The sequence below is a fragment of the Scomber japonicus genome, chromosome 15 (genome assembly GCF_027409825.1).
Source record: "Scomber japonicus isolate fScoJap1 chromosome 15, fScoJap1.pri, whole genome shotgun sequence".
Classification (NCBI taxonomy): Eukaryota; Metazoa; Chordata; class Actinopteri; order Scombriformes; family Scombridae; genus Scomber; species Scomber japonicus.
The window spans coordinates 10,049,803-10,064,785 of NC_070592.1; the positions used below are offsets into that span (position 1 = coordinate 10,049,803).

At 38.0% G+C, this 14,983-nt stretch overlaps 2 protein-coding genes across 3 annotated transcripts; both read right to left on the reverse strand.

Moving 5' to 3' along the window:
- Window positions 1-848: 848 nt before the first annotated feature.
- LOC128373867 (protein phosphatase 1 regulatory subunit 36) lies at window positions 849-8,430 on the reverse strand. The gene is made up of 10 exons (XM_053334062.1): window positions 8,401-8,430; window positions 8,226-8,290; window positions 7,494-7,630; window positions 7,287-7,356; window positions 7,090-7,188; window positions 6,664-6,804; window positions 4,672-4,714; window positions 3,774-4,003; window positions 2,151-2,369; window positions 849-1,080 (listed from the first exon to the last, which is right to left on the reverse strand). The coding sequence occupies exons 1-10, from the start codon at window positions 8,428-8,430 to the stop codon at window positions 849-851; spliced, it is 1,266 nt and encodes a 421-aa protein (XP_053190037.1).
- A 1,021-nt stretch (window positions 8,431-9,451) lies between these two features.
- LOC128374741 (probable thiopurine S-methyltransferase) lies at window positions 9,452-13,916 on the reverse strand. 2 transcript variants are annotated; one of them, XM_053335004.1, is made up of 9 exons: window positions 13,769-13,916; window positions 12,248-12,370; window positions 11,766-11,858; window positions 11,271-11,403; window positions 10,546-10,598; window positions 10,377-10,451; window positions 10,127-10,212; window positions 9,989-10,033; window positions 9,452-9,797 (listed from the first exon to the last, which is right to left on the reverse strand). In XM_053335004.1, the coding sequence occupies exons 2-9, from the start codon at window positions 12,343-12,345 to the stop codon at window positions 9,679-9,681; spliced, it is 702 nt and encodes a 233-aa protein (XP_053190979.1). In that variant the 5' UTR covers window positions 12,346-12,370; window positions 13,769-13,916; the 3' UTR covers window positions 9,452-9,678. The 2 variants fall into 2 exon arrangements, with proteins under 2 accessions (XP_053190979.1, XP_053190978.1); XM_053335003.1 differs by having other exon boundaries at window positions 13,680-13,829.
- Between the last annotated feature and the right edge of the window lie 1,067 nt (window positions 13,917-14,983).

The following is a 14,983-nucleotide window of genomic DNA, read 5'->3' on the forward strand; positions in this document are numbered from 1 at the left end:
CCTCCCATCAAATTGCTCATCCTCTATGAACTGAAGACAAGCGAGCAACAGCAGATAGTGAAGCCAAACAGATCTGGACAAAGCCAAGGAGTGCTTGACTTAGTTGTTCCGGGTTTAGAAGAGTTTTTATTTAAATCAAGAGGATGTAAAATATTTCAAACTCATTTAAGACCTATCTTATGGCCCATCCCCCATCCTAATGCAAAGGCTTCTCAAGCCTCGTCCTTCCATCCTCAGAGGGCTTAACTACTCCTGGTGTCCTAGATTACGTAGCCAATTAGGACGAAAGGCAAAGCCCCTTCTGCTATCCAGGCTGGCTAGAGAGCGGTGTGTAAGAGCGAGTGTCTGATTGTGTGTGTGTGTTTGTGTGTATGGCACCAGTTCATTTTATTGTCAACCCGGTGTGAGGCAGCACAAGGACACAGAATGAATCATGACAAACAAAACTCTGTGTGAAGACTGTATAATTTGATTTCCAGAATACATATTATACAATGTGAATTATGCATGCAATGAGCTGGACTTCCTTGAATTGAATATCTCTCAGAGTCTACCGAAAGCGGAGACCTTCAAAGTTGTTATGGATTTCATTATATTTTATTCAACAGCACCACCAGCTGGCAAATAAGAGGCTTATTTAAATTCACAGGCAAATCCATACAAATATGGCGTGTGTGATGACAGTCCAGAGGGGTGCTTTTGAAAATGAGGCACACATAAGCAAACCGGAATGAAAGCTCGGCTGCTACCTGTATGTTTCTGTTCTTGATCCTTTGGGCTATGCCGAGGAATGCATTTATATGTCAATAAACATTCACTGTCTATGGTATTTCTGTGGAAATGCAAACTCAATACTCTGCGTGGGTGGTGCTGCCATATCTGACAATGTCTGCCGACGTAGGTCTCGTGAAGGACTTGCTGCTACCTTCACCATGGATCCCAGGATGATCCTCGCTGTTATTATAAGCACAATTCTCTGGTTGATCGTCCCCATCCTCATCTCTGTTGTTTTTCTCTTCTCCGTAGGGTATCAGGGTACTGTGGCTGAACTGTTTCAGTGGCTTGCCTAGAATCCCAAAGCTGGTATATGAAAGAAAAAAGAAAGGAGAAAAAAAGAAAGAAAGATAGATAGACCGGAAGATAAAGGGATAAAATGATTTTTTCCCTCCAGTCCCAATGTATTTGTCAATGCTCTCTTGGAGGACAGATATATGAAAACTCATCCAAGCACAAAACCCATAAAAAATAATACCTTATTTCTATATATGTGGAATGTATTAGTTTATTAATCATCCTACTCTCAGTTGATTTAACAAGTGGTTAGATGGCAATAAATATTCCTATCACACATACAATCTGAGATTAGTCAGATGAGGCAGGGTATTCTAGACGGGGGAATTGATAATAGAGTCATGTCACCATGGTGTTATCACTTTTTCATCCTGTATTCACACTTTTTTGAAAAAAAAGTTAAACAAAAGGAAGGAACAGGAGAATGAATAAATGTTCTCTAACAAAAGTCAAAAGTAAAAAAAGAAGAATTACAGTTTATTATAGATCAACTATCCTTTATAATGATCAAGATCTGAATACAGCTTTAAAGCTCTGCAATATTTTTTATATTAACACTGATTCAAATAACTCCCTGTAATACAGCTGGTTCACTGTAGTGCTGGATCACTGAGAATCAACACCTTACTCTACAGCTCTATGTAACTTTTAACTTATTTTTTTGTTTTTTCAATTGAAAATACAGTACTGTATTCTTATAGTTCTCATCATTTCCTATCATAAGCAGCCATTTCCAGCAATCAAGCTCTGACAAACCAAATTCTTGCAATGTGGCAAGCACAAAATGGCAGCGAGCTGTCAGGAGTGGCGAGTAAAGAAAGTCACACATCCAGCAAGATATAGACCCAGATGTGTTTTTCAGGTGTAGGTGGACAAAACTAAAAGGTGCCATAATTGGATGTGGATTCATCAAGTGAGCAGACATATGATACCAACGGGATGCACTCTATGTTGACTTGATGAAAAATTGTTTGCTACATGTTAGCTATGACAGTTTACCAGCGCTTAACCTTTTGTGTATGATAAATCACATACTCCTGAGTGTTATAAGTTACATATTGTATAATGTTTTACTCTACCTGACACTGGCCAGCTGCTGGTCGAGCTCCTCTGTCAGGGCCTTGCTGTCACGGCGTTCGGCCCGCAGCGGGCTCTGCCTCCTTGCCTGGCTCTGCCTCCTTGCCTGGCTGCTAGAGAACAGATGGGGTGACTGTTCTTTGGGTGAGGGCAGCAGAGACACCATCAGTGGGGACCGCTGATTAACTATACTGCTCAGGGCAGGACGCCTCTGGGACACTCTGGGGGAGAAAGTCAGATGAAGGAGCAGGGTCAAAAAAATGTAATGAACATATTGTACAGTACATATCAATACCTTGGGGAAACATGCAAATGTAAAAGCTGAGCTGGAGGAAAGACACTTTTCACACATGAGTGCACAGATTGCTCCTGCATACATTTAATTTATATCACAGCAAGTGTATTACTAATCAGCAGGTATACCTTTTACTCCATGAATTCAACCAGATATTATGATACTGAAGGCCGGTGTATATAGTAGCTCATCCACTCAGACAACAAATGTATAAGTATTTTGAAAGGGAGACATTCCATACATATTGCATTTTGTCATACTGTACTGTATGTAAACACATTTCCATTTTTAATTTATCAAAAGAGCTGCTGTGGTAGTCAGCTCTGAAGATGTTCTCTTCCAGTACAAATATATATATATATATGTACTCTAATAGATTTTTTTTTCATCACAATCTTTTCACTTTTTGTTAGACAGCTGGAAGCAATGCTGAAGCTAGTCCAAATCATGTTGTGTACATCCACCCTCAGGAGGCGAGCAAGCTTCAAGCCCAGCTTTTGATTGTTTGGTCTCAACCTGACAGCAGGAGAGAGCGCTGGGCCTCTGACAGCTTACACAACTGCCAATCTTGTGTCAGACACAGCCGAGCAGCATAAAACAGGCTGTCAGATAGTCCCTCCTATCGGACAAAGCTATGACTCTGTCTACATCAATCATATTCCACTTAGAGGTCTGACATGACATCCATCAAACGCAAGCTTGCAGCCAGAACTATTCATTTATTTACTGTTTAAGTTGTTGAATCAAGATCAGAGTGGCTAAAGAAAACTGATGGTTAGAGAAAATAAATGGCTTTGTTAGGATTCATTAATAGACAGAAACTCTGAAGGGAGTGCTATTAAATGAGATTCATTAAAATTAGCTGGCTGAATGCTGGACCATACATTTACAAAAAATAACTCTGTCCTGTGAATATGCAGGAGCTCAAGGCCAAACTATACTGTTGCCAGAAATGTATTCTTGAATTTGTCACTGGCTTAGTTTTCAGTGGTAGTGAATGAGAGGCGAAGCACATATTCACAGAAGTTAGTGCAAATTTGACCAATATTAGACCTTTAGCTATTAGGTACTGTAGCTGACTCTCTAACTGGCCTGTAGGGGGAGAATTTCCTTATAGGTGAACAAAACTGATGACAATCATATATTCACAGAGAAAGGAACATAAGTATAGCTATCATCATACCATCAGCTAATTGGGATCTAAACATTGTCTATTTCAATTAATGTTTGGTTTAAAGTCATGGTACAGGTGTTACTTTTGTTAATCCAAAACTATTATACTAATACAAAATACATGAAGGCACTACAGGCAACCTTCAGTTAAGCGTACCGTTGCTTGAATGTGCTATTACATTCTGTCTCCTTTGGGTCAGCTACTCCTGTCTTCACTGAACCATTATCAGCAGTGGAGTTCATTCCCGAATCCCTATGAGCCCTGTTCCTCACTGCTGTGTTGAAGGTGTCAGAGTACAAAAGACGCCCCACCTCCTCTTGGATGTCCCTCAGGTTCTTCCTGCCAAACGTCACCCAGGCCACGTAGCAGAAGAAGCTATACAAGCACTGGAAACAAAGAGACGAGGGAATTAAAGAGAGAGAAGTGTCATCTGGGAGTCTTTATCCTCAAATCAATTCTTTATTTAATGCATTTTATACTCTTGACATTCATCCATTTTGTTAAACCATTCATTGAATGAACAATCAGTATCCCTACTTTCTGACTAAAGACCCAGGCAGCCACTTACTCTTCTGTGTTTTTAAAAGGTCACAATGGCTATTTTTGTTCAAAAAAGGTCACATACAGAGCAGGCAATAAGGTAGTGCTGTTAGTGTGATATTTCTCTAGTAGTCCACCCACCTGCCTAAATAACAGAATAAGCCTGTCAAAGCAAAGCACCTGTGTTAAGTCAACATCCTACCACTAACTAATTCATTAAGGCCACCAGGCATAAGCAGCACTCAATGTTGTTCTGTTCTGCTCACTGCCGTCTGTATTCACAGATGGTGAACTGGCCCTCACTCTGACCAACTGAAGGCTCCTTCTTTTGTGTGCAAATGAGGTAATACAGTTTTGAATTATATCCCTTATTTTTCAAGCTGCTTAGAACAAGAGGGATGAATGGGGATATGCCAACTAATAACATTTCTATAACATTAAAATACATATTAATTAAATTGCTCCATTTGTATTTAGGGTGATTAGTACCTTTTGTACTTCTGATTGCACCTACCGCATGTAGCAGCCAATCTGTGGTGTTCAGTAAGATCTGCCCCCTGAAAAAATACAAAAAAAGGTTTTTGAAGATGTGAAAACTATGATTGGTTGATATATTTCAAGAGTATGTAGCTTTCTTCAATCAGGTAGTATCACTGAGGTCAGGATCTATTTCTCAAGAAAAAACAAAGGTCGATAATTACTGTACAGTCCACACATACAAAGAAACTAAAATAAATAAGTTCAGAAATTATGTTATGTGTAATAAAATGGAATGACACAGGGAATAAATATTGAACACGCTTAGTGTAATTTATTTAATACTTCATACAAAACCCTTTGTTGGTAATGACAGCTTCAAGACGCCTCCTGTATGGAGAAACTAGTCTCATGCATTACTCAGGTGTGATTTTGGCCCATTGTTCCACACAAACAGCCTTCAAATCTTGAAGGTTCTGTGGGTCACTTCTATGAACTCCGATCTTTAGTTCTTTCCATAGATTTCCTATTGGATTCAAGTCAGGTGATTGGCTGAACCATTGTAGCAGCTTTAGTTTCTTTCTCTGAAACCAATTGAGAGTTTCCTTGGCTGTGTGTTTGGTGTGATTGTCTTGCTGAAATGTCCACCCTTGTTTCATCTTCATCATCCTGGTAGATGGTGGCAAGTTTTTATCAAGAATGTCTCAGTACATTTTTCCATTCATCCAGTGTAGTGTGCTGAAAAACAGCCCAACACCGTGATGATCCCACCTCCAAACTTCACTGTTGGTATGATGTTTTTGGGGTGATGTGCAGTGCCATTTGACCTCTAAACATGGTGTGTACTGTATGGCATCCAAAGAGTTCAATTTTGGTCTCATCTGACCAGACTATATTCTCCCAGTATTTCACAGGCTTCTCTAAATGTTGTGCAGCAAACTTTAAACACGCTTCAAAATGCTTTTTCTTCAGCAATGGAGTCTTGCGTGGTGAGCGTGCATACAGGCCATGGTGGTTGAGTGCATTACTTACTGTTTTCTTTGAAACAATGATGTTGCTGTTAATTCTAGGTCTTTCTGAAGGTCTCCACAAATAGTCCTTGGCTCTTGGACACTCCTGTCAGAAATCTAGTGAGGAGCACCTGATCATGGCTGGTTTAAGATGAAATGATGTTCTTTCCACTTCCAGATGATGGCCCCAACAATACTCACTGGAACATTCAGAGGCTTAGAAATCTTTCTGTAATTAATGTCATCAGTATGTTTTGCAACAATAAGGTTGCAAAGGTCTTGAGAGAGCTCTTTGCTTTTACCCATCATGAGATGTTTCTTGTGTGACATCTTGGTAATGAGACACCTTTTTATTGGCCACCAGTTGGGAATGAACCAGTTGATATTGATTTGCAAGTGGCAGGATTGCTGTCTTTTCTGTTCTATTACTGATCGATTTTAGCTGGTGTTTTGGCTTTCTATGCCTTTTTGCACCTCCCTTTCTTCATGTGTTCAATACTTTTTCCGTTTGTCATTTCACATTATGACTCATAACTTAATTTATGGACACCTATGGTTTGATTTCTGTGCATGTGTGGATTGCATGGGTTGTTACTGACGTCTGGTGAAAATTTAATGTCACTCAGGAGACAAAAGTAGTAAAACACCACATAATAAAGATTTAACATTTCCAATATGATCAAAAGGTTCTAGCTTGATTAGTTTACTCAATTTAAAAGGTGTGTATTGCCAGAAATCATTCCTGGCAAGACAGTGTGCACAAATGGGATATCTAAGGTGATGTATTATGTAAATATTGGATCATACAGTGATTAAAACAAGAGAGTGAATGTGAAACAGTTTGACAACTTTGATTAGAGAGCTTTTGTTTATCTCTGTGAATGAGAAATATTAGATAGTTCTCCGCTGATCACACAATGGGCTACAATGACAGCTGATTAATCTCAAAGCATACATCTGATAACGGTTCCTTAATACCCAAAACTATATTCAGGACTGTTTAAACCTAAAATACTCACTTGTGATATGCTGTGTGGTGATGCTGTGCCACATCCAAGTCTATCATCAGGCTGAAGTAGCAGACGGCCAGCTTCTTCTGGGCAATCTCCAATTTGGCCAGAGCTTCCCCCATCCGCTGGTGCTCGGTGACACTCTCTACACTGGGAGGTTGGTGGGAAAAATTGATAAGAAGAAGAAGAAGAAGAAGAAGAAGAAGAATAAGAAGAAGAAGAAGAAGAAGAAGAAGAAGAAGAGATTTGGAGAGGGAAGAGACAAGACAGAAATACAAGCAATAGAAAAAATAAAGAGAAGAGAAGAAACATAGATAAAAAAACACCTCAATACAACCTCACAATCAAGAAAGTAGCCACCAACCTGTATGATAGGCTACATGATAGCAATTTAGAGTATAATAGACAACATTCTTTTATCCTTTGTATACTTACACCATTAAAGGCTTTGGTTTATTCTCAAAGGACTTCTGCTCAAGGTAACAAGTCAAGTAAAGAAGAAGGGCAGTCAGGACGTCATCTAGCGCTTTATTCCTAGATTCAGAGAGGGAAGTGTAGTACTGGGTGACAGATATTTTCATACAATATATAAGCAAAGGAAATTGTGTATGTGTAAGGAATGTAATACTTACTTCAATACAGCCATAAAGCGGAAAGGAATGGGAAGCAGATAATTCTCCTGCAGTAAACTGACGGCCACTTCTATAACACAGACAGCCTTGTGAAAGCAGGGTCAAAAGGTTATTTAGCTAGCAAACTCCAATTTGTTCAACAATTACCAATTACTCTTACAGGAGACAGACAATGTCATGCAGTTTCAACAACATATGAACACTTGCGTTTAACATCATCTATGGAGACATGGTCCCCTTGTCTCTGCATCACCGAGGACCTGTATGCATTCAGATGGGCAGGGGTCAGGCTCTTTCTAATGCTCTGGCGCCCTCTATGGTTCAATGTACAAACCTCAGCCAACCTGAGGAGACAACAATGATCATGTGCAGGTTGGTCTTTCATGTGAAAAGCAAAATATAATTTAAAAAAAATATCCTTTATTGTCATTGTACAACAGCTGTCACAATGAGATTGGTTCGGGATTCTCTTCCCATGGTGCACTAAAAGGGTCAAAATAAATATTATACGTTAAAACTATAAAATACTTTAAGAGCTATTTACACACGCACACAAAGTCTATTGCACATGTGGCACATATTGCATATGTTACATTGAGGTAGATGTTGGATACTGTTAGTTGCATTGGTTGTGTGATGGTTTACAAGGTGCTGTGGGGTGGGGATTAATTGTTCATTGTAATTATGTCAAATTTGGAATTATGACAGGTGAATCATGCACACATATTAAGACTGCTTGTTAACTTAGACCTACCACTCAGATCTGTGTGTGAAATTGACATTGGTTTGTCTTCTTTTCTTCAAAACACCCTCCTCTGCTGGAGTAGAGCTACAGCAGGATAGGTTAAGGTTAAGGACAGGTTGACTCTATAACATTGAACAACCCCATTAGTACAGCAGGTGCAGCAATGGCTAGTAATTAATTGTCAATGCCCTCACCTGACAAACTCTACTGTTTGGGATTCATCACTCCACACCCAGCGGCCAGGAGGCAGGACACTCACCTGCAAGATAAAATAGCAAAAGTATATTTGTCAACCGTTTTGAAGTTAGCATATAACATAACGACTTATAAAAATCTTATAATTCGTCTGATTAAAAAAAGACAACTTACATTTCTCGCCTCCTCGTGATATTTCGGCATTTCTGTAAACAAAACTTGCAAAAAAAGAGAATTAGCTTTCGCTCCTTCCTTCCGCCAATGTTAGGCTCTGTATCCTGGCAACAGCCAATGGGAAGAAGCTGGCCTCCTGACGTATGGTGACGTTTTTACATTCAATATGCATACAGGCAAAACTTCAATAAATTGGGTATTTTGTGTTCAATATATGTAAAAGTTTTGATGAAGTATTTAGTTCATCTGTTTTGGGACAGCACCAAAATATTTTGGACTGATATGAACTTTCTTCATAGGAGCATATCTATTAAAGCTATGCTGTGTGGAGTAGGGAGTGGCCATTTCAGAGATTGTGATATCTTATATATCATTTCAATTCAATTATATTTATGCACAGCTTCCCCAAAACTGTGCAATGGGGTTGTCTTACTATGAATACTGTACAGACACAACACAGTAAACATATAGTCATGTATAAAACTTGCATTATGCATGAAGTAATATATCTGAAGTATTTGTAGTGTCTTAAATGTGGTTATCAAACACTTGTGACAAAGCTATGTAATGGAGGCATGATATTTTGCAGTTTAATAATAAACTTTATTGTATAAAATGACATCAGTGCACTGAAATAACAAACTTAACGGGGAATTTAATAATTACAAACTGCTATGTATAAAAAACAGTACAAAAAACCCATATGTATATTAAACTTGAATTAAGAAAAAGGATCACATATATATAAAATACTGCCTACATAACTTTTAAAGGTACAACTTTTAGCATCTATTTGGACATCCTGAATTTAAGACTAAATTGCAAACCCATAAAACTATCTAAATGTGAAAAATAAATCTCTCATATGAGTACAACCATCAAGCATCATAGCAATAATTATTACAGTACATTCTTCTCTCTTGCTTTGACGTCTGTTTTATGCCAAGAAATTGTTCTATTACTATATTTTCCCATGTGCCTATGTGTAACTCTTTATATTGTCAGTATGCAGCAGCTACCCAATTTCCCCGCCAATAAAGCCAAAGTCATGTCTTTCTACAAAACATTATTTATTTCATTAGGCATTCAAAACTTTACATGATACAATTATTTGAGGCTATAAGAAAATAAAAAAATGACATTTTATTTCCATGTGGCTTCATTTTCCCCAAAAACTGCAACTGAGTCAAAAAGATGTCGAAGCATTAAAATCAGTTTTTGCAATAAAATGCTCAAAGTCTGCTTTTCTAAGCTATCTCAATTTACAAGCCCGTGTGTTTAATTGCTCTTTGGAGAGATGAGGTGTATATTTTCAGTGAAGTAGTCCAACCCCCAGGATCGCTGTCTGTCTGTCAGAGCATCCACCGACTGCAGCTGCTCAATATCACAGCATTCCCCTGAGGAAAGGAAATTCACCGCCAATTAATCTCAATGTCCAATCTCAACAAAAATCTCATATTTCATTTTGTACATATTTAATTTGGACATCCATGTAACACATCCTGCTCATAATTTAGTTTAAGTTAGTTTTATGATCTCAGTACAGAAACACACTCAACCATTACTGTTCATGCTTAACAAAACTCACCAAAGAGACGAATGACTTGATCATCAGGGACTAAAAAGGGAGGTCCTGAAAGACAAAAACAGTCACCAAATAGCATTAAGACCAGGGATGTGTGTCTTTCATAGTGCCGACTGTTTTAAACACAATATGGACAGTCACCTTTATATAAATCAGGATTGTACAGCAAAGTGTCCAAAAGGTATCTGCAGTCACTGGCCATCAGAGAACTTATGAGAGCAGCATACCTGTGGTATTGTGAGAGAGTGTAGTAAGACAACATGGGAACAAAATGATGATTTTATTCCTAAATTATACCAAACTGTTTTGACTAATATATAACACAACGTTAATTGCTTAGACTGATTACTTTATATAGCTTAATTTAATTTTGGGTGTTTAGGAGTCATACTTTTCTCTGTCTTTTGGGTTGATGGCCACTAGGGATCCGCGGTCCCAAATTGCCCCAAACTGACCTTCAATGGAACTGTGAAATGGAAATAACGAGTTTCTGTTAATATTCACTGGTTTCAAGTGATTTCACATCTATAAATGTATTAAAGCATTAATAGTTTTCTTACCTAGAGAAGCTGTACAGGTCACATTGATATAAGGAGATATTTTTCTCTGTGCTCTGTGGAACAAAGACAATGTGGATGAACTCTAAATGCATGTGATAGTTTGGCAAATGGTCATTCCTCAATGCTGTAACATTCTTATGTACGCATGTACATTGGTTGGCTACATGTGGGTCCCACCTAATTTTTGCATTAACTGGACTTGAACAAACTCTTAAAGTGCAACATCAGACATACTTAACATTGCTGACATTTTTCCCATTGGATGACATAATGTTAAAATTAAATGGCTTCAAATGTTTTTGTTAATTCTGATAAAACATTACTTTAGGTTGCTTGACCTATAAATGTATTATGGTTGTGCTCAGTCTGGCTCTGTATCTCTAGCTGTCATTCTCCACCAGTCCTCCAGAGACCCTCAGCCTTTTGTCAATCTTGTTTGTACTGGACTGAGTGGGAAGACGCTGCTTTACGTTGTATCTTTAAAAGACCTCTAGCACAATATAATTTAAGTTGCCTTTATTAGTTGGACTGTATTCATTGTGTTTCTGGGTTTCTGTTTGCTTTGTGTTTTTCCTCCAGTGTTCATGACCTCCTCCCCAGCCTGCTTTTCCCTCCACACCTGCCCTGCATTCAGTCTCATTAGACTCATAATAATGACTGATAGGTGTCCATAATCCCCATGTACAGCTCACTATTCAGTAAACTATTAAGTATAGTTAACCTACCTTGTAAACCTTTGCTCCAGGTATGGCGGGGACAGGCTCCACACTGTAGGTCATGTTATTTTCCTCAAAGAACTGCTGAATGGCCTTTTCAGCTATCTCCACCCCGACCACTGAATGTCCCATGTCTGCTAGCCTGGGAGTCACAGTAAAGACGAGGGACTTTAGGAGGAGGCAGATGTCATCACTGAGAATATGTTTTCATAGTAGGAAGTTGCACAACAATTATAGCTGGAATCTCAAACAACAAATGTGATCTTTTGAATGCAGTTTATAAATTATTTTGTCGATGTAACTTCTTTTTTTCTTTTTAGGTATATGCCATTTTCATAAAAGATAGGGCGATGTAGAGGGAATCATTTTTACATCATTATTCTCAATTTCAGTGAAAAACATATTAAAATGACTATTGTGTGATGAATTTAATATTCTGTCTCTAGTGTCTGAGCTCAAACCAGCAAAACTATTCTTTATTAGATACAGTCAGCTTCTTCATACCACTTCATGTCTACAGCTTTCCCACAGAGAGGGAAGAAAAAGCGAACTCCTGTCCGTCCAGCAAGAACTTTATCAATATTGTTCTCCAGCATCCTGTAAAAAACAAACAAACCCAAAACCATATAATATAATATATAATATAATATTCGTGCTTATTTAATTACAATAATGAGTTAAAATTACACCATAAACTTCTAAACTCAACAAAAAAAAAAAAAAACACAGACTCCCATTGAGCTTCATGTGTGCAGCGGGTCAATGAGGTGGCATTGTTTGGGCTGAATTTAAATACTTGTCAGACCTCATTTGCGTTGTAAACCAGTGATTTGTTTGTGCAGGTTTTCTGACATTTTTTTAGGATCACTGGAGAAGGTAATGCAGATTTACAGTTGATATAATTGTGTTAAATCACACATGCACAAGGAGGGAATTTTGTTTTCCTTCATTCCATTGACAAGGTAGATAAAAACCCAGGTATTTACTTGTGTACATTGGACTGGTGGAAACCAATTTTGCCCTCCTGCCAGCGTTCCTCCCATTCTCCAAGCGACATGACCCGATCTGCCTGTGGTGCCAGCATGCTGGTGATGTTTGCCTGACCCCAACTACAGGGGAATAACAAAGGGCAGAGAGACAGAGAAAAGAATGGAGAGAATAATAGCATGCATATCTGTGGCTGGAGACAGGGATGAGTACACGTCATACACATTGTCACGCATTTCCACACATAAACACATGTGAAACAGCTGCACAGTGAATGCATGTGGGAAAGCCACGATGTAAAAAACTGGCATTAAAAAAAAAAAGCAGCGAATTACTCTTTTGTGATGTTTGCCTGCTGCTGAACCACATCATTTAGCTATTCTTTAGAGGACATTAAACAGGCTTGTTGTGTTGCTAAACCAAAACCATACCTTCTAGTTGCATTTTAGTCAACTGGTAGATTAGTACAGAAGAATCAGCTGTTATCATGATAGAGAGAAGTGAGGTTAAAGGTAAGAAAACCACATATATACAGTAATCTATTCCTGTAATGTTTAAACACAGTGAACCACTGGAAAGTTAGAGCGCTAACATTACATAACAGCGTTGGTGGAGAGTAACTAAGTAACTTTGAAACTTTCACCCCACTACATTCTGGAGGGAAATATTGTACTTTAGTTACTTTTCAGATCAAGATTTGACACAATGGATAATATAACAAGGTTTTAACATACAACACATTGTTAAAGATGAAACCAGTGGTCTTTAACCTTTATGGCTTTTGGGGTCTTTCAGAAAGCAGTGTGTAGTCGGGGTCACATTTCAGATGTCTATGAGTTGTTAAAAGTGCCACCAAATTTTTTTTTTCACTCTAAAATTGTCACATGGTTTAATTTCAATAAATCTTAAAATGATCCAATATTTCACCAAAAATCAAAGATTAGAGAAAAAGTCCACAAACTGAAAACAGATTGGTGAACTTTGTTTTTTTTGCTTTCCCCTCCCTCAGATTTATCTGGTGACCCTTTGGACCAGCTCTATAGGAGCAGAGTTTTGAACCATTGGACTTAACTATCTGTATATAAAGTGGTTCAAACTAGCTCCACCTCCAGCAGCTACAGCAGTGACATATTCACACTTGTTTGATACTTCAGTATTAATAATCTAATGATGTCATGTATGATAAGTTAGTCAGCATTTTGCTGCTAATACTGTTGTACTTTTACTTAAGCAGGATTTTTGCAGTATTACATTGCTGTATTGGTACATAAAGTAAAGAATCTGAATACTACTTCTACCTTAACATAACTAACCATTCCTGATGTAAACACATTTGATTATACTACTGTTGTTGTAAAGAACAAATCATGTCTCATTCTGACATTTGTAATATAAGTTACATAACAGTCTCAAAGTGAGATCCAGACTTACCTAACAACAGTCTGACACAGAAGCAGCATTAGCAGTTTAAGGGGAAAATGTGAATCCTTCATATCTGTCATATCTAATCAAAAGCGTACCTTTCCTGACTGAAGACAGCCAATATTTGTTCAGCAGCAGCAGAACCCGCAGCAGCGTCGATCACACAGCACTTTCAATCAATGCACGGGTCGGGATTAGAAATGGAGATATTTTGACCTGAATTTAGTTTGTTAGGCGTTCAATTCATACCACTTCTACCATTCAATCATTCAATGGCGAAAGCTGCATGATATCATGTGAAAAAACCGTTGCCTAACAAGCGAAACTCAGGAATTATAAAACACTGTACAAGCCGATTTTACTTCTGGTTTGGGTGGAGCCTGATGCTGCATTCAGGTAACGTGGGAAAGTTGGATGTTTCAATGCGTTGGCCAAATTCAAAGATCCAACACTTATTCGAAGCAGTGGGGATTTCAGACCCTTTTTATGTGTGCTTAAGCACCCCTAAATTTGATCTCAGCACCCTTAAAAATAAGTAAATTATTACGTTGTTGTTTTCCCCTTTTTTTAACACAACTTAAATTATATTGCGAGCCTGTCTGTTAGAGATGGGACAAACACTTATGCTACAGGTTGTTGTATTTCAACATGTTTCATGTACTTTGGATAGTTCTGTTATAATTATTGTCTTTCCCTCAGGGTTCACTAACTATCTTATGGTCCTTTCTGTAGAAATCTGTGATTGTTTATTCTGAGCCATTATTATCATACATTGTAGTAAACCACTCTACTGTAATTTGTGTTATCCAGTGAAATGAGTAGTTTAGCAGGGGGTTTGAACACTTGCAGGACATTGTATGTCAAATTCTCATAAGGAGCTGAGCCCCCCTAAAGGTCTGATCCTAGAATCATTCCCTGTATTGAAGGTTTTATGAACAAGTCTGATTACCTCAACCAGTGAAGATTTATATTTACTGGACTGATTTCAAGAAAGAGCACGCTGACTGACTGATTAATGTAATTTTGCTTCTTGCCAAATATACATCCAAAAATCAATAAGCAAAAGGGTGTTAAAAGAGTCAGACTAATGATAGAAACAATTTATAATTTTACTCTTGAATGTGCTTGAATTTTTGTCTTGTTTGTTTTAAGTTATTACTTATTCATTCATTCATTTCTTACTCTCATTTACTCAATTGAATTAATTTAGCTCCCATTACTTTTTTTGTACATATTTGATGTAATTGTAATCTGCTTTCTATACATGCTCTTCTGTCTCCTCACTTGGTCTTTTCTCTCTTTTATTGATTGTC